The 19,437-nt window shown below is 36.2% G+C and overlaps 1 protein-coding gene across 2 annotated transcripts in view; it reads right to left on the bottom strand.

Annotated features, from left to right (window-relative positions):
- LOC149567220 (DNA-3-methyladenine glycosylase (MAG)) overlaps positions 1-17,951 on the bottom strand; it is a 63,712-nt gene extending 45,761 nt beyond the window's left edge. The window contains exon 1 of one of the 2 annotated variants that reach the window (XM_089820397.1): positions 17,519-17,951. In XM_089820397.1, coding sequence (XP_089676523.1) covers positions 17,519-17,899 — 381 coding nt within the window. In that variant the 5' untranslated portion in view covers positions 17,900-17,951. The remainder of the gene's footprint in view (positions 1-17,518) is intronic. The other variant, XM_089820396.1, reaches the window with a different exon arrangement.
- Between the last annotated feature and the right edge of the window lie 1,486 nt (positions 17,952-19,437).

The raw sequence follows: 19,437 nt of genomic DNA, 5'->3' as shown, positions 1-19,437 counted from the left end.
ATTCTTGCAATACTTATGACTGCATTATTGTAGTAACTCTCCATGTTGTTAAACCTTCAACCTTGGCTCCTCCTGTAGTATTATGCTAAGACAATCTCTTTGTGTAGCAACTTGTAATGCATATATGAATATGATAAGTTCCTGTAGAACTTTCCTGTGGCAATATAAACTTCATGTAGCAATTTCAATTGGGTTGAAAGGTTCAATGACAAATTGTCATATCCCTTCAACAGCCTTACGCTTAATGTGTTTTAAATAGCTCCATGATTCAATTGAAAGGTTTCATACCTGAAACTTGTGTATGCCCCTTTGACAATCTCCTCAAACCTTCAGTCTTTGCCCCTTCTTGATTTGACCAGAAGATTCCATGTTTGTAATTATGCATGTCCCTTCTATGATCTCCTCGGTATCTTCAATGAGCTACTTTGGTTCAACCGGAAGGTCCCATACCTGTAATGAATGTATGCCCCCTCAAGAGTCTTCCCAAAATCTTCAGTCTTCGCCTCTACATGATTTGACCAGAAGGTTCCATGCATGTAACTTTTGCATGATCCTTCAACAACCTTAAGTCTTCATACCTATATCTACACATGAAACAAACTTATTAGTATAAAACATGTTTTTCTCTCTGTTTTCTTCTTTCTCCTTTGCATCTTTTGAAGCTTATGGTTGATGTACGTAGTTTTCTGTTCAACTGGAATAGATGACATTGATTGATATGTCTTTGTTTCCTGAGCTCAATCATTTCATGTGACTAACTTCATTCTTCTTTTCCCTATAGGTTGCAGCAAGGATTCTGAAGCCCAGGGTCTCCATCAAGTTCAACATGGTTGCCTTCATACCAGGCAATGACAGAACCATTGATCTCTTTCAATATTCTCTGTTCTTTCCTGAATGATCAGTGTTCATTGCTTATTTGCAGATTATTTTTTATTACTTTCTTGAGAATGTATTCAAAATAATCTAAAGGATTAACAAGACTTATTTATTTTCAAATAGTTACCACGGCTTGTGTGGAACAAACAATATGTACCTTCTTTTAATGAAATACAAATCTCTTTTGTACATGTATTCTATTCTGATTTTTTTCTGCGAACTTTGAACCTTCTGAAATGCTTTGAAAACATGTTCAAATCCATTCAATATTTAAATCAGCATGTAACAATGTCGTTCCATAATCTGTTATGCTTAACCAGCAACGATGTATGAATTCAATCCGAACTTATTTTCACATAGGCAATAAAATTAAGAAAACTCTAAAAAAAATTACATATGTAGTGTAAATAGTTGGCAGCTACACTACAAGTCGACGTCATATATGCCTTTTTACCCTGTCATACATACCACATTATCATATCATGTTCTAGTCACATCCGCATACCGCATATTATTACTTAGCCTTGTCTTCACATAATTGCATCACAAACGCATTTACCGTATTATTACATTGATCATGCCACAACTGCCTTTATCATGTTATTATGTGAATTGCATCATACTTACGATTATCATCATTCAGCATATTATTATGGCATGATTACTATGATAATTGATTAAACGAAACAATTACCATAATGATCAGCTCATGATTATTAAAGTGACGATTCAGTAAAAAAAATGTCACTTCACATGTGCCTTTTCTTTTCACATAGCACATATATTATGATGATAATACCATTTGATGAAGGCGTGTTGTGGAGAAATTTTATTTTGTATCCTGGAAGGATTGCGTTGTAATAGAGCAGATTGTGTTCGGCATCCATTCAGTGCAAGCATATAAAGTTTCAGTCAGAGATGGCATCAGATGCATCCTATAAACATTATTCAAAGCAAACATCAAGAATGTATTGGAGATGGCTTGTATAATTTGCATATTCTTAATCGCATATCAGAGACAGCAAAGAATGCAAGGTACTAAGAATTCCCTCACTAACTGCACAAGTCAAATAAAGAAGGCCTTTTACTTCTGAAATGACGAACTATAGTAGAATTCCCATTGGAATTCGCAATTATAAAATAAACCAAGACGCGTACCAAAAACATCCTACACATGGGTCATAAATATCCCATGGAGGAAAACTCTGGAGGTGCACAACAAGTGTCGACACAACAACAAACACATACGACCAAAATAAAAGATGAGACCAAGTTATACATAAATCAGTCAGAACCCCAAATACAATTTTTTTATTTAATTAATTTGGGCCACCATATTTATTAACTAAAGTAATTGATTAAAGGTCCTTTTATTATTTATTTTTTGGAACCAATTTATTAATGAATTTAATCAAGTTATTACATTAAAAATTTGGGGACATCACAGTCTCAATGTTGGTCACAAATATATTAGAGTGATGCTTGGTTTTACTCTTCATTGGTGGCCTTTAAAAAGGGAGGTAAATGCATTAAACCCCCATTCATTTACAAGAAGCTATCAAAAAGCCTATGTGTATGGACTTAAGCTATACCAAAAATAAACCTTATAATAAAAATATATTTTCCTATTAGGAATACAATGCACCACCTAACAAAGAACCCCCTCAAGACCCAAGCTTGATTTCAAAACAAGACAAAAGCTTAGGAGACGAAAGTTGTGCTTTACTTGCAAAGAATCGTGGGTTCCCAAACATCGTTGTAAAGGGAAGTATCAGATCAACTATATTGATGTAAGGCCAAATAGCGAAGATGATGAAGAATTGGATAGTGGAAAGAGTGACTCTAACTTTGAAGGAAATTCGCCAAAAAAATATAAGGAAACAGGATTTTTTAGCCACCCTAAAAGGATCTCCCTAACATACATTCCAAGTTAGAGGTCATTTAGATGGGAAAGACATAAAGGTCCTAATAGATATTGGATCCACTCATAAGTTCATTAGCCAATAATTAGATGATGCCCACTATGTACTTGCTGAGGCCTAAAATTTGCACCCTACCAAATTCAGTGAAATGAACTGGAAATTTCAGGTAACATGGAATCACTCATAGGTAGTAGGATTTTCCTATTGAACTGAGTGAATCTCCGAGTTATAGGTCGGTTCCTTGTGATAATCACCTAAACTCTTATTACTGAAACAAACTGAACTTGAGGGGAAAAGGGGAAGAAATTCAGAAATGAACACCTAAAACTGAATCTAAACTTAATAGGCAATACACCAAAACCCATGGATATTGAAGATATGACTGTTAACAAACAGTAAGACACTCCTTGTTGACAAACACTTCAATCCTATATTGATTTGCATCAATATTTCATAATAAGCTCTTGACAATGAGAGTTAAGGAAGATAAAGGCATTCACATAACTATCCCAAAAACAGAAGACGCAAATTATAACCTGCAAACAAATTACAAACTGCAACTAGGTGATGGATGAGACAAAATAACAAGGAATCCTAAAGACTCACTTCCCACTTTATCAATCAAATATTTTAACACACAGAAACAGAAAGGAAAGAAAGCTAGATTTCAAGAAGAAACTGTCACAAAATGATTCAGTCCATATATTGAGTATCCCAAAACTGAGTTACAAAAAATGCAAAAAATACACCAAAGACGCAAGAAAAGGTCACAAAATCCTCCTCTGCATAATCAGAACCCCTCAAACAATAAGAGTCCAAGAGAATAATTACAAACCCCCTTGGAGTCGAATCCATGAAAAGAGCCTCTGTAATAGGAGTCATAATCATCAAAAATGATGACTAACTACTACACAATTGCCACTAAGTCATAAAGGAACCTATGACTCACTCCTAACTGCCCATCAAATGCTCCAACTGGCCATAAAGACCCCCCAAATTACCTAATTTAAGTCAAATCTGACCCAAACTAACTAATATAATGGAGGGAGCACAATCAAACATGGATTTGTGTCACGTGGAATGGGAAATATGGGCTAGGGAAGGTGATTTTATTACATGAGTCGAGACAATTTGCAGCATTTTAAACGTAGAGGACCAGAGCGGTGTATTAAAAATCCTACAAGGCTTGTGATTATTGTGATTCTGAGCTCAAGGATGGCTATTAGCATCGATATTTAATCAGATAAGTCTTGTTGTGTTGTGTGTATTAACCTTTTTTGTGCATACTAAGATTTAGACTTCAAAGAAATAAATGAGCATATATCTTGAATTTTTTTATACAACTAGGAATACTGTATAGCATTTGATTCTATAAGATATTACTAATCTTTCTTGGTTGAAAGACACGTGAAGCAGCAATAACATGATGAGAGATTAATAGAATGCTGGTTGAAATCATGGGATTGATGATTAAAAGAAAAAGATACATTTTCAGAGGGAGTTGTTCAGCTTTAAAGGGAGGTTAAGTTCTCTTATTTTCAGAGACATGTATTGTAGAATTTGAGAATCTTGTTGGAAACGAGTCCTAGCTGAAACTTTCCTTCTTGTTGATTATGAGTTCTTATTCATGTGAAATTAATAAAGTTGTAAGGACAGCTATGATAATTCTTTCACTTATGAAGAAAATCATTGTGAACATCATGTAGTAGGAGTCCATGATGTCATCACATTGAGAGATTTTGTGATGGGAGTTGGATGTCATGTTGAGAGATTTCATGACAGTATCATCTTGAGAGAGTATGTGATGTAAGTTGGTTGTCATCCTTGCAAGCCTATCGTGTTGAATGATTCCATGATTTGTTAATAAGTTACTTTTTCTTTTATTGTCATGTTGGGAGAGTCCATGACTGATAAATTTAGTAAATTTCATATTTGCTAAAAGAGAAAGCCCTTAGACCACCCTTTGCGAGTAGGCATGGTGGAAGTCATGACTTTAATTTTTTTATAAGGTAACTATGATGAATTCTGTTATGCTGAGATAACGTGTTCTATGAGAATCTATATGATGGAAAAATTATCATCAACATCTTTGGTTGCAGTTATCTGTGTCTGCCTTATTAAAGATCTCTCTCTTGCTAAGAGGGAAGTGTTGAAGATTGTAGACACGATAGAGATCTTTATCTGTGATTTTATGAAATAGAAATATGATTGTTATGACCATTATGGTCATCTTCAGCTAAAAGAGACATTTATAATAATATCTGAGATAATATTATATAAAGAGATATACATTGTGCATCATGCAACGAGACATGTGTATAGAAATATGAAGAGTTTTATATGTGGAAATTGAAGAGAACTTGTGTAATGAAGAGTCTCTCTATTCTTTATATATATTGTATCAAGTGAAAAGCATTGTACAAGAACATTTCTTTATCAATCCATGTGATATTTTTGTTGTGTGGTTGGGTTTCCATTTTTCCCTTCAAGTGGAAGGGTTTTCCCAAGATAATCGTGTGTGTCTTTTGTTTCTATCTTGTCCTTCCTTATTGGTTGTTTATCTTTAGTTTGGTCAAAACATTAATAGCCATTGACTCCATGCTAGAGAGAATGAAATCAATAAGTTTATTACAATCCTCTATCCTTGTTTATTGAGAGATTTTTTATTTATTTTTTTAATTAACATTACATCAAGATAACTGACATGAACATCATTTGACATTCCAAGTAATTCATAGGAGAGAGCATGATCCTGAGGACACCTTGTACAAAAAGATGGAATCAATTGTTCTTCATTGCTAGAACAAGATGACTACACGTTTACACCTCTTGGCATATACACTATCTCCCAAGTATTATAGCGTCAAGATACTTGCTATTCCTAGTAGAGTGCTACCATACAAATATCCCGAGGTTGCTAGTGGGTATAAAAAGGCATTCAGTAGGCTCTTTAGCAATCCTGAGGTGGCATTAAATGTTATGAGAGTTTGCAGAGTTTGTCTCAATTTAAAATGCAAACCCTAATGCAATTAATGACCAAAGTAGAATAGATGGTATTAGATGGTGGTACCTACAGGGGCAACACTATATGTACCTCCAACCTCTTAACATTAAGATCCAATATAATGACCCCTTTTCTGGAGAAGAATTTAATAATAAATAATAAAAATAATAAAATATTAAGATAACTATATATCAAAATAATTATTGAAATAATCATAACAATATATAAATATAATAATAATCAAATATAATAGACTAATAAAATTGTTAAGTTGAGAGGGAAGATACAAAGTATTACTCAGATGTTAACGCAGACGTAGACTTGATAGAAGATATTTTAAAAAGATAAAAGGATTAGCATGAACAAACAAGAATCCCAATAGCAACATAATGACTATGTAGATGCTAAGACACTAATATATAAGTTAGTTTTAAATTGATAATCTGTCTATGTTCAATCACTGATTATAAATGAAACTCAAAATAACTATATTGGCAACGGTAAGAACACTAATTATATCATTTGAGGCATTATCTAATATGTTATTCTAAGTACCTCATAATAAAGAGAATTAAATTACGTGGCTGCAAGCTAGTAAGTTGTGATGACTATTGAAAGGGTGTGATTAGAGATTATAATGAAGGAAAAAAGAGATTAAAAATAGACAATGAGACATGTCCTCTTCATACCTCAAGGGGGTGCTATAAGAAGGATTGTCTAGATTCATCGAAGGGGAGATATCTTAGATTTTCTTAACGTTTTACATAGGGAATTAAGAAGAAAAGAAGAAAGACTGGGAGATGAGATATGCAAACACGCAAAGAATTGGTCATGTCAACTAGTTAGGAAAGGAATGGAGATGAGAACAAATGTGTCAGTTATTCACCATGTTTCTTGGATGCCAATTCACGGGATTGAATTAGGAAACTGGACATTATAAATGACATTGAAAGAAGAAATAGAGTAATAAGTAACGTTTAATATTCACGTTAAGGCATTATTAAGATAACTATATATCAAAATAATTATTGAAATAATCATAACAATATATAAATATAATAATAATCAAATATAATAGACTAATAAAATTGTTAAGTTGAGAGGGAAGATACAAAGTATTACTCAGATGTTAATGCAGATGTAGACTTGATAGAAGATATTTTAAAAAGATAAAAGGATTAGCATGAACAATCAGGAATCCCAATAGCAACATAAGGACTATGTAGATGCTAAGACACTAATAAATAAGTTAGTTTTAAATTGATAATCTGTCTATGTTCAATCACTGATTATAAATGAAACTCAAAATAACTATATTGGCAACAGTGAGAACACTAATTATATCATTTGAGGCATTATCTAATATGTTATTCTAAGTACCTCATAATAAAGAGAATTAAATTACGTGGCTGTAAGATAGTAAGTTGTGATGACTATTAAAAGGGTGTGATTAGAGATTATAATGAAGGAAAAAAGAGATTAAAAATAGACAATGAGACACGTCCTCTTCATACCTCAAGGGGGTGCTATAAGAAGGATTGTCTAGATTCATCGAAGGGGAGATATCTTAGATTTTCTTAATGTTTTACACAGGGAATTAAGAAGAAAAGAAGAAAGATTGGAAGATGAGATATGCAAACACGCAAAGAATTGGTCATGTCAACTAGTTAGGAAAGGAACGGAGATGAGAACAAATGCGTCAATTATTCACCATGGTTCTTGGATGCCAATTCACGGGATTGAATTAGGAAACTGGACATTATCAATGACATTGAAAGAAGAAATAGAGTAATAAGTACCGTTTAATATTCACGTTAAGGCATTCCACAGTTGGAAATATAAATACTTTATGCTAATTCAAATACCCATGATTGGGATGAGTTTTCCGTTTGCCCCAGTTCAAAATAGCGTGGATAGTATCCAGCGCCAGCATTAGAGGAAATGAGTCGTTGCTAATGTCTACGCCCACAATAAGGAACAATAATATGTTCGATGATGCAAATGATATTTAATTGAACTATAATATTATATTCTTCAAACCATTATGTTCAGAATCATAACATGCAGAATAATTAGAACCTAATAATATTTAGTACAGCCACCAAGATGGGTGAACAAACAAACAGAGATCAATATAAAAAAAGTCATAATATCTTCTATAGAATTAACTGCTCACTCTCAAGTAATACAAGACAATAATAAAACAAGATAATGACAAGGTTGAGGAAATATATTGGTCTCATGTGAGCTATACACAAGTGGTCCACCATTCAGGATCATCTACATCAAACTTGACTTAATAAGTGTCTCTTATATTGAGAGATGACAAATCCATAAGAGAAATAATTATAGAGATAAGTAATATGGAAGGAATGTTGATGACTTCATACAATCCACATTCATATAACAAGGAGTATTTTATGAAGATAATTTATGATAAAGGTATTGATTCGGATATCATTCAACAAAATAAACTCAAAGCTAACTTACTTAAGAAAGACATGAATATAGGAAATGGATTATAACGATGACAACAAAGATAAAACATAGACGATACAAATTCTCCTTTTTTTGTATTCTAATCAAAAATGTAAATGAAAATTTGAGAGAAAATTAGAGGTCCTCGTGGGGACATTACATCCTATCACAAGTAAGTTTTAAGTTTTTTTTCCCTTTTTTTATGGCCACTTACCATGTAGAATTAACACTTAAATTTATATTGTATTTATTAAAAAAAATTAAATTTTGTTGGTTGCCTCTCTAGGTTGCGAGCTCTTCTGTTGTTGGGCAAAATTGGATTACATGCTCCTTTATCCACTCAATGAGGTGTAACCGATTGGGTTCCAAGAAAGCAAAGGACTTGGTATAATTTCATAATGATTAGTGCCTCCTATCATGTAAGGATCCAAAATACAAGAAGGGGCCAAAGAAGCTGTCGGATGTACCATCTAAGTCTGCTGATTTGGATATGACTATCCAAGATCTAGCTAGAGCTACCTTGTTGGATGTTGATGATGATGTTAATGATATAGCACCATTTGACAGTAGTGGTACCAGTTTGGATTCCAATGACGAGGATCTTGATTTAGTTGCAGTCGAGGACAAAGCCATTGATCCCTCATTTTTTGATGACCCATTTGACCCTTGAAAGGTCATTGATACAATTATAAACTATTGACGTTATGATTTTCATTTATCATTGTGTTTCAAACTATATTATTTGATGAACTAGTCTATGTTTTGAACTTTCATTTTGCAATTCAGTAATTCAATGTATGATTTTCTTTATGATCATGAACATAGAGTAATGAGCAAGTATTTAATGTTTATCTTTGACATCTGGCACTGATCAATGATCAAGCAACATATATTCATACTATGAAATGATTTAGTTTTGCAATTATGCATGTATCCCTTTATATATATCCACAAACCTAAACCGAACCCAAATCCATCCTCGAACCCGAACTGAAAACTTAGGCTGAAACAGGTATCTTCCTACTTGAAGCTTTGGCAATGATCCATCTTTTGAGTTACCTAAAGAGGACTTGACACATGGAGAATCACTGATGGCTTAAGTTAGTCACAGAGGAAATCCTAGAAGGGAGAAAAAACATGTGGATGAAGATAGATGACAAGTGGATGAAAGAAATGGGATACTAACATTCAAGAGTATCCAATTAGCAAAAAATGTTACACAATTGAATTCAAAAACAATATTGCAAATTCAAGAGTGTCCAATTAGCAATGAAGAAATAAAAAGTTTGTACGAGAGACGTTTAGGAGTATCATATGGTCAAAGAAAAACAGACAGAAAATTTTCCATCTCGAAGAATTTAATCACATGGCTGATTATCAAGAAAAAGCATAAATAGGAGCAAATGTTAAATGGAAAGCAAAAATGTGTATACCCAACTTAGAACTAGCTCTTACCATTTGAGGTGTGATACAGGTAGATGTGTTGCACGAGCATTGTCGATGTAAGAGCAATCTTGCATCACCCAAAAATATTTCCTTTATGTTTCTTGAATAAGGGTTGTCTTAGTGCTGAGTTGTTGTTTTTGGAGGCTTACCACTTAGTAAGTTGGTCATACGAGCTCAAAATATCCTAATTTCAAGGTGGAAGTTTATCTTGGATATATCATTCTACCAGTTGAGGCTCAATGCCATATCATGAGTATTTGTGAAGTTAATGCGGATTTTTGGTGTGTAATTTTGGTAAAAATCTATAGGCTCAGTTTTGAAGGCCTTGGAGGCCCCAAATGAGCTCCAAAATGGGGTTGATTGGAGCTTGCACAAGGAAAACCCTTTAGATTGAAGCTGAGAATTCCATAATGGAGTTATAATAGCCAATCGGAGCAACACTCCGCAAGTTATGGTCTTCTGAAGTTGGGCCAACCGAAATTTCTAAAACAAATGTCATAATTGTATTGGGCCAACTCTTTATGTACTTTTAGAGTTGCTCGGCCTCAAGAATTAGAGTTTGATGTCTAGAAACTTCTCGGGCAGCATAAAATTGTCTATATAAGGAAGGCCCATAGATTGACTAGGACAACTCTAGGTGATAGTTCGTATTACAAGGTAATTGGTAAATACTTGCTTATTAATAACAAAGACCGAAAGGTCAATTTATACAAAAGGAAGAGACGATGTTTCCTTAGGAAACGATCGTAAAGAATAGAAACATTCTATTCCAGAGAAAGCAAAAAACGAAAGCAAACTAAAGCTAAAGATATTTACAAGATAACCATTAACTAATAATAGACGTCTTATCTATTATTGTAATACCCTCCCTTAATGGTTAATCTATCTAACACACCAAGCTGTCCTCTGAATTTGACAAACTTATCAGGACCAAGAGGCTTGGTGAGAATGTCTGCAATCTGATCTGAGGTAGGAACATACTGCAGATCTATAGTCCCGTCTTCAACCAGCTGTCGTATGTAATGACAATGAACATCCACATGCTTGGTTCGTTCATGGAAGACTGGATTTCGTGCTAACTTGATAACGCCTTCGTTATCAACAAACAGAGTAGTCAGTCCTGCTGGTGACATCTGCATATCCCCAAGCATCCGACGAAGCCAGACAGCTTCACATCCTGCCTTAACAGTCCCTCTTTATTCAGCCTCTGTAGAAGAGAGAGAAACTGCCTGCTGCTTCTTGCTGGTCCATGTGACTGCACCGGATCCCAAACTGAACACATATCCAAATGTTGACTTTTTATCATCAACAGAGCCTGCCCAATCTAAATCTGTGAACCCACTGAGTTTAGGATTAGAACTCCAAGAATACAGAAGTCCATAATCAGAAGTGCCCTTCACATAACGAAGCACACGCTTTGCTGCCATCCAATGATCAGCCTTAGGAGCTGTCATAAAGCGTGAAATATAGCTGACTGCGAAGCTGATATCAGGCCTAGTAGCAGATAGGTAGATGAGGCTGCCTACTAGTTGCCTATACGTAGTATCATCAACGGAAGGAGAATCAGACTTGGCTGATAACTTGAGACCTTTCTCCATAGGTGTAGATGCAGGTTTGCAATCCTGCATTCGGAATTTGTCTAACAAGGCTCTGGCATATTTGGACTGAGAGATGAATATACCAGAAGACTGTTGCCAAACTTCAACACCTAAGCAATAATACATGAGCCCAAGGTCAGTCATATCAAAAGACTGGCATAAGTGTTGTTTGATTCCCTGAATCAAAGATGTCGAACTACCAATGATGATCAGATCATCCACATAGATAACCAGAAGGATGATGTCACTGTCAATAGTCTTGATGTACAGATTTGAGTCTGAAGAACTCCTCTTGAAGCCTTGATCACTAAGGTACGTATCAATCTTGATGTACCATGCCCGAGGGGCCTGCTTCAAACCATAAAGAGCTTTTACCAATCTGAGAACCTGATGGTCTTTACCAGCAACCTTGAAACCAAGAGGCTGCATCATGTAGACCTCTTCACGGAGATCACCATTCAGGAAAGCACTCTTTACGTCCATCTGATGGACCTTCCAACCAAACTGTGCTGCCATGGCTAAGACTAATCTGATGGTGCTCATCTTTGCAGTAGGAGCAAAGGTCTCCTCATAATCAATGCCCTGACGCTGAGAAAAGCCCTTTGCCACTAAACGAGCTTTGTACTTATCCAAAGTACCATCTGATTTGTATTTGATTTTGTAGACCCATTTGCAGCTAATGGGTTTCTTCCCTGGGGGAAGATCAGAAAGGACCCAAGTGTTGTTCTTCAGCAGGCTCTGGTGTTCAGATTGCATGGCCTGTTCCCACTCTGGAATTCCTTTAGCCTCGGAATATGTTTGAGGTTCAAACACACTGTGAATGTTGGCCATAAGAGCAAAGTTAACAGAATCTATAGTTTTGCTCTTTTTCCGAGTAGTTCTCCCATCAATGAGCTCATCATCATGAAGATCAGCAAGTGTCTTAGCCCACCACTTAGGCCGGAGAGGAGAATGACCAACAGTAGTACTAGGAGATGCTTGATCAGCAAGATCCTGATCAGAAGAATCTGGATTAAACTCAGGTGAAGCATCTTCAAAACGAGGTGATCCTGCAGGAGAAGTCGGAGGTGGCTGTACAGGTATCACTGGCAGGACTGGAGCTGTAGGAGCTACTGGAGCCCTCCCATCAGGTGGACCTAATGGAAGCCGAACTCCCAAATCATGAACCTGCATAGGCTTGTCTGCTGGATCAGGAACAGGAGAAACAGGCATGAATGGTCCTCGCTGCTCATCAAAGACTACATCGCGGCTGTATATGAGACGAGATGTCTCAACATCAATAAGGCGGTAGGCTTTGTGAAGACTGCTATATCCAGCAAGCATCAGTTTCTGACTCTTGGCATCCAACTTGGTGCGTGAAGCATCAGGGATCCAAACAAAAGCAAGAGAGCCAAAAACCTTCAGGTGACTGATTCTGGGCTTGCGACCTGACCAGGCCTCTTCCGGAGTTTTACCTTTGACCGCCACTGTGGGTGACCGGTTCAACAGATAAACTGCAGTTTTAACTGCTTCTGCCCAAAAACGCTTCGAAACATGTCTGTGTTCGAGCATGGAACGAGCCATCTCGGTGATTGTCCTGTTCCAACGTTCAACTACACTGTTCTGTTGTGGTGTGTGGGGTGTGGTGAACTGGCGTTGGATGCCATGTGTATCCAAGAAGCTGGAGAAAACATTAGAACAAAATTCCCCCCCATTGTCTGATCTAAGAGTAATAATAGATTTCCCAGACTCTTTTTCAACTAAGGGTTTAAACTTCTGAAATACAATAAATGCATCGGATTTCTTTTTAAGGAAATACACCCACATTTTTCTACTGAAATCATCTACAAACAACAGAAAATACTTGTACCCAAGAACAGAAGGAGTGGCCATAGGGTCGCAGATATCAGCATGAACAAGCTGAAGTACTTGAAAAGCTCGCCAAGAATCGCCACTGGGGAAAGGTGTGCGATGTTGCTTCCCAGCCTGACATGCGTCACAAACTCCAAGGTGTTGGGTTTGAATCTCTGGCAAACCAAGAACAAGCTCATCCCGAGCAAGTTGTGAGAGATAATGCACATTTAAGTGCCCATATCGCTGATGCCAAAGTGTGCTGATGGAAGATCGCCGAGCAGCCATAGCTAAGTCCTGAGAATCACTAGAATCAATAAGTCTGAAAAGACCATGATCCTCAAGACCAACTACAATAGTAGACTTAGTCGCCCGATCAGTGATGGTGCACTGATGTGAACTGAAGGTGACTGCCAAGTGTGGAGAATGTCGCAGCAACTGACTGACCGAGAGAAGAATTTAGTTCCATCCCTGGAACGTAGTACACATCAAGGAATATGAGCTTCCTCCCAATAGACTGAATTTGAATGTTGCCTTTACCAACAACCGTGTACTCTTCTCCACCACCAAAGATAACAGAATCTGAATAAGGCTGGTAGTCAGTAAACCAGTCTCTGCGGTGAGTGAAATGTCGAGAGGCACCTGAATCAATGTACCAAGCAGATGACTGTACATGATCTGCAGGTCTTTTAGCCATGAAGGCATAAAAGGCAGATTCCACCTACTCAGTGTGCTCTGCACTGTTCGCTTTGGATTGCGAACCTGATTGCTTAGACTGGGCAGCTAAGCGTTTCCGACATGCAACCTTCATGTGACCATACTTGTGGCAATAGTTGCATTGAATGTTCTTCTTTTTGGTATCATCGGATGCTGGAGCAGAAGACTTCTGCTGAGATGGTTGCTGAAACTTGCCCTTATCCTTCTGAAAGGATTTCGCAGCAAAGGCTTGCTCAGTGGAGGTGGAACTGGAGCTGCTACCGAACTGTTGTTTCCACCGATCTTGCTGAAGTAGCAGGGTGCAGAGATCAGTGAACTTTAGATCAACAACACTAGATGTGATGTTGAGAGTCTCGATAAAATGCTCATAGGAATTTGGTAAACTCCGAAGAGTGATTACCACAATATCCTCTTCCTCCATCTTGCGACCGATGGCAAGTAACTGATCACGGATTTCCTGAATCCGATTCAGGTGTGCCTGGAGCGAGGTGCGCTCATCCATGACAATAGAAAACAGAGTGTTTTTCAGAAAGAAGGCTCTGCTCTTGTCGGAAGTCTCATGAAGACCTTTTAGATGTGTCCAAATTTTGGCCGCTGTCTTGCCGGATGGAATCTGAGAAAGCTGGTCATCAGCTACGGAGAGTTTGAGAAGCATTACTGGCTCTCGATTGTTCAGATCCCATGTATCTTGATCAGGACCCGGAGAAGTCGGACGCTGTTTAACACCCAGAACAAGTTGATCGGTGTTTCGATATTCGAAGATTGCGATGATGCGCTGCTTCCAGGTTCCATAATTGCGACCATTGAATTTGGAATTATGCTCGAGCAGAATATTTGTCAGAGATGCCATGGCACGTTTTTCAATGAAAATCTGTGAAAATCTGTGAAGGCACGTTCTTCGAGGCAAAAATACGAAAGACCCAGAAGAATCAGAGAATGACCCAAAAGAGAGCTCGAAAAACCCAGAAGGAATCTGCTGTCGTTTTCTAAATCCGCTGGCTCGAAAATCGAGGCACAAAAATCGAGGCACCCAGAAAAAATGGACGACAACCCAGTTGAGCTCTCGAAAAACCCACCAAGAATCTGCAAACAAAAAAAAAATTCGACCCCAAAAATTAGGGTTTCGAAAAAAAACGGCCCTAGCTGAAAAAAGCTTGAAAAAACTTCAGATTTCTTGATGAAAAATGGTCGAATTTGCTTCCCAGAGCACGATGACAGACTGAGACGGCTAAGAGCATGAAGATTTGATACAGAAACATGCAGATTTTCACCCCAAAAACGCGAGTCTTCAAAAAATGGTCACGATTTCCATGCGATTTGCAGACCTGTAATTCAGGAATTTATCCAAGCAGAAAAACCCTAGGTGGGTTTTGGAGAAATTAGCTGAAATAATTTTGGAAAAATTTAAACAAATAATTTCAAGAAGAAATTATAAATTTTTCCGAAAAAATTTAAGTATTTAGCTCTGATACATATTACAAGGTAATTGGTAAATACTTGCTTATTAATAACAAAGACCAAAAAGTCAATTTATACAAAAGGAAGAGACGATGTTTCCTTAGGAAACGATCGTAAAGAATAGAAACATTCTATTCCAGAGAAAGCAAAAAACGAAAGCAAACTAAAGCTAAAGATATTTACAAGATAACCATTAACTAATAATAGACGTCTTATCTATTATTGTAATAGTTCGCACTCTGTGTTGCAAATTATTGTAAAGCGCTCATGTGGGTTTGCATATTGTATTTCAAATTTCTGTAATTTTGCATTTGCAGCAATAATAAGAAGTCCATATTTTGCTCTCGCAAATTGTTGTTATTTCTTTGTTTCTATTATGTGTTTGTGGTATTAAGGGGAGCACCCTTCATCAATATGGATGATACCAAAAGAGTAGTGGAAAAACATGACATGCATATTCTGCAGTCTAGAGGTGGTTGAGACTGAACATCATTTTATCATGGAAGCTCGGCTTACGATCACATCAGGTCTGATCATGCAGATTTTTAGGGACAGGTGGCTTAAACTACTTATTTGAAGAAAATTAGTCAAGTAGAATCACAAACTTGATGATCGAAATCCACCGCTGAAGAGTAGATTTAAATAAGAGGTTACAACTAGCTTAGGTTTCTTGACATACTATCCAGGGGGTGTGCTAGTTTGCGGGACCCATAAGCTGCTTTGTTCTCCTGGACACTATTAAGATCTTCCATTCTCTCATTCAAAGCTTCATAATTACAACCCTTCGGCATCATGGACAATATTAAAATCTCTCAATCATTCATTCATTCATTCATTCAACCCTTCATAATTACAACCTATTTGAAGAGTCACACCCCTTCACAATTCCAATTCATTGAAAGAGTTACAACTCCTCATCATTGCTGCCCTTTGAAAGAGTCATTTCCTTATTTTCTTCACATTTCTTCCTTCTTCCATTAATTGTTCTTTAATTCATATGCTCTCATCTTTCTTCGTTCCCCTAATATCCCCTTTCAAATGAGCTCTCCTCCCGTTTATGTTTTATGTTGAGGCAGTCACAACTCTTCATTATGTATCTATTGACCTTTCATCAACTTAATTTAATTGTGATTATATTCTATTATTATTGATCCATTTATTTATATTTTAATTTTATTACTTTTATTTATTATTGAATCCTGTTTCACAAAGCGGAAATCACAGAAAACCAATAAAGTTTTACTTTCAGAATAATTAATACAATTAAAAAGTTGAATATTATCATTTTAGATGGTAAGTTGTATTATGATAAGTATAATGCAATTATCATTCTGAGTTGGAATTAATTTTTTGGGCAAAAATTAGACATGTTATATAACATTGCAGTGTTTAACCTGTTCATTCCAGAGCCGGGATAATAAAAATTAGAAACAGGAAGTCCACACGTGCACGATTTCTCCTTTGTTTGCTACAATATTATTGTAGAAACCTGCATTGCTGAGCTCCAAATACTGCAGATTGACCTCTTGAAATCTGTTCTAAAAAATTTGACGTTAAGCACGACAAACCCCTATTCCAAAACAACTTCTTTGGCCAAAAAACGCACTGGCTCGCCAGCAAACTAAGTAATGATGAGTAATCTGGAGCTCTTCTGTTCAAGTTGAGTTTATGCTAGATGAGGATGTGTTAGGGTTTAGATTACGTGATATGACATTTTTGGGGCAATTTTGTTGTGTTTTCCTTTATTTCAGCTGACATACGCTGTCCAATGCATGTCTGAATACAATCCACAAGCATTTATAACATAGTGGGATATTGAGCATGTAATTGAGCTCAAACTTTGTGTTCAAATTCCAGACACATACTCTTATCCAAAGTTTTGGGATGTAATGGCAAAGGGGAATGGGGTTTGTGATGTAATGGTAATGGCGCCGATCTTCTAACTTCAACAGACGTACAATGTTGCAGGTTAACAAATGCGGACAACATCCAAAAGAATTTATACACCCAGAAAGAAACCGTAAAGATAATATCCTCTGGGAGTGAAATCAGGGGATAAGGGCGACTGTGCATGTAAATTATATCTAATATGAAAGAGATCATCGTCTTCCACAAAATTGAATTTTGAAATTAAATTTCGAATGTATAGAAAAACCTAAACGGAAATAATCCGTATGCTTAAACCGTACCTCTGTAATTTGCAGAATGACATCGTCTTTCCGAAGGAGCTTGCCAAGAAGTTTTGGAGCCAATTGTAGCGCATCACATTGGAAAAATTCAATTCCTAGCAATTTATACTCTTCTTCTGGTTTACATGGTAATGATGATGGTATGCTGGTGGACAGCAACACCGGTGCCTTGTTTTTCTCCTCCTTTGACCGCCTTCTTTTCCTCCGACCGAGCGCTGTGACTTCACATGAATGCAATGGAATGTGGAATGTTGTGCTGCTGTCAAGCATCCTCCTCCCTGCTCTCTTCTTCTCCACTTCCACAGCTGATGAGAGAGATCCTCGGTGGAGCATCGAACGCGGGAAACTTTCTCCATTTATTCTCATGAGAGATGGATTCATGTTGAATCACTACTCATGAAACATGGGTCATCGAGTTTGACTCAAAATCACACAGTTAAATCCTGATATTCATATCACAATTTGACTAGCTGTGGAAATTATCTCCGACTTATCAAGATCTTTTATGTCCTAAATTTATTAATTATTAGTTCTTGCCTACGGCAATTGGTTAAGATCAATTTTTTTTAATTGAAAAATAACCACAGGCAGGTAAACTAAATTGAAAAGTCAATGAGTTCATCAGAATAAATAATTGAATTTTATGGAATAAAAATTTATATAATAATAATTAATTTTTATTTTAGGGATATAAAATGATTGATTTGTATTTCATCTTCTTCTTTTTTTCTGATTAATATTAGTTAAACCAAGAAATTAGTATTTTTGGAAAAAATTACAAAATTATAACATTAGAACAATTAAAAAATTAAAATATTCTAATATAACATTTCACCACATTTCCCTTTGTTGCTTCTAGACCTGTTGGACCTTTGCTTGCTTTCAATATTCTTAGTCCAACTTTTGCAAACCTAGATCCAAGTGAGAGAAGGAATTTTTTTTCTATTGCTTTCGCGTCCATATCACTTTCAACATTGCTTATATTCATGAGGCTTTCTTTATTACCTTCAGGTTAACAAATAATAAAGTTAGTCAACTTTGAAACCTTAATATTTTTGTTAAGTTTTTTGGACAGTGGTTTTGGATTAGGTTCAATGGTTCAAGTGCCCTAAGGCCCAAACCCAAATAATTTTGCCCTATGGTTTTGGATTTTTTCTATTCTAGTGCTTAGTGCCCATATTCTTCGTAGCTTTCTTGGATCTTTAACTTGTGATTTTGTAAGCAGTTCTATTTAGTTTTGCAAGTTGTTTCTCAACTAAGCTATCATTTTTTTTGCCTTAAATTGATTTGGATGATGCTCAGAGGAGGAGTTGAATCATCTCCTCTCTACCTCGAAGTTTTTTTATTGTGCACTTTCAAAATCTTGATTTGTTTGTATTGTAGCACCAAAAAAATTGACTCTTTGGATTGTTAATGAACTTTTACTACCTGTTATGATTTGTTTTATATGTCAAAAGTTATATTGAATCTAATAACATCATGACTTATACAAAATTAAGGGTTACATCAATTTGTTGTAACGCAAAGATGAGTGAATTCAATAGCTCTATCATCTTGTTTGGTGCCACAAATAGGTGGAGATTCGCTCAAATGAATGTTAAAGTGGTGTCATTGTGATATCCCCAATTTTTTTTAATAAGATGGCTAAATTAAATTAACCAATTATCTGGTCTCAAAATTTAAATAATATTATAAGGACCTCTAATTAATTAACTTAAGTAATAAAAGGGGCCCAAATTAATAAAATAATTGTTGGCCAATTATAATCTCTAGATGTTACTTGGAGGCCTTTGTAAGGAGATGGTTAGGCTTTATAAATGAGTAAGGTGGAAGTTTATGTTTTCTTTGTACTCTCAAAAAATGAATGTTAAAGGTGGTTTGTATGCAGTTTCACAGGTGAAAGATCCTCCCTATTATGT

The sequence above is a fragment of the Cupressus sempervirens genome, chromosome 3 (assembly GCF_028749045.1).
Source record: "Cupressus sempervirens isolate cs-2001-9-10 chromosome 3, ASM2874904v1, whole genome shotgun sequence".
Classification (NCBI taxonomy): Eukaryota; Viridiplantae; Streptophyta; class Pinopsida; order Cupressales; family Cupressaceae; genus Cupressus; species Cupressus sempervirens.
Note: the sequence above shows the minus strand (reverse complement) of the source record. Positions and strands in the feature narration are given on the sequence as shown.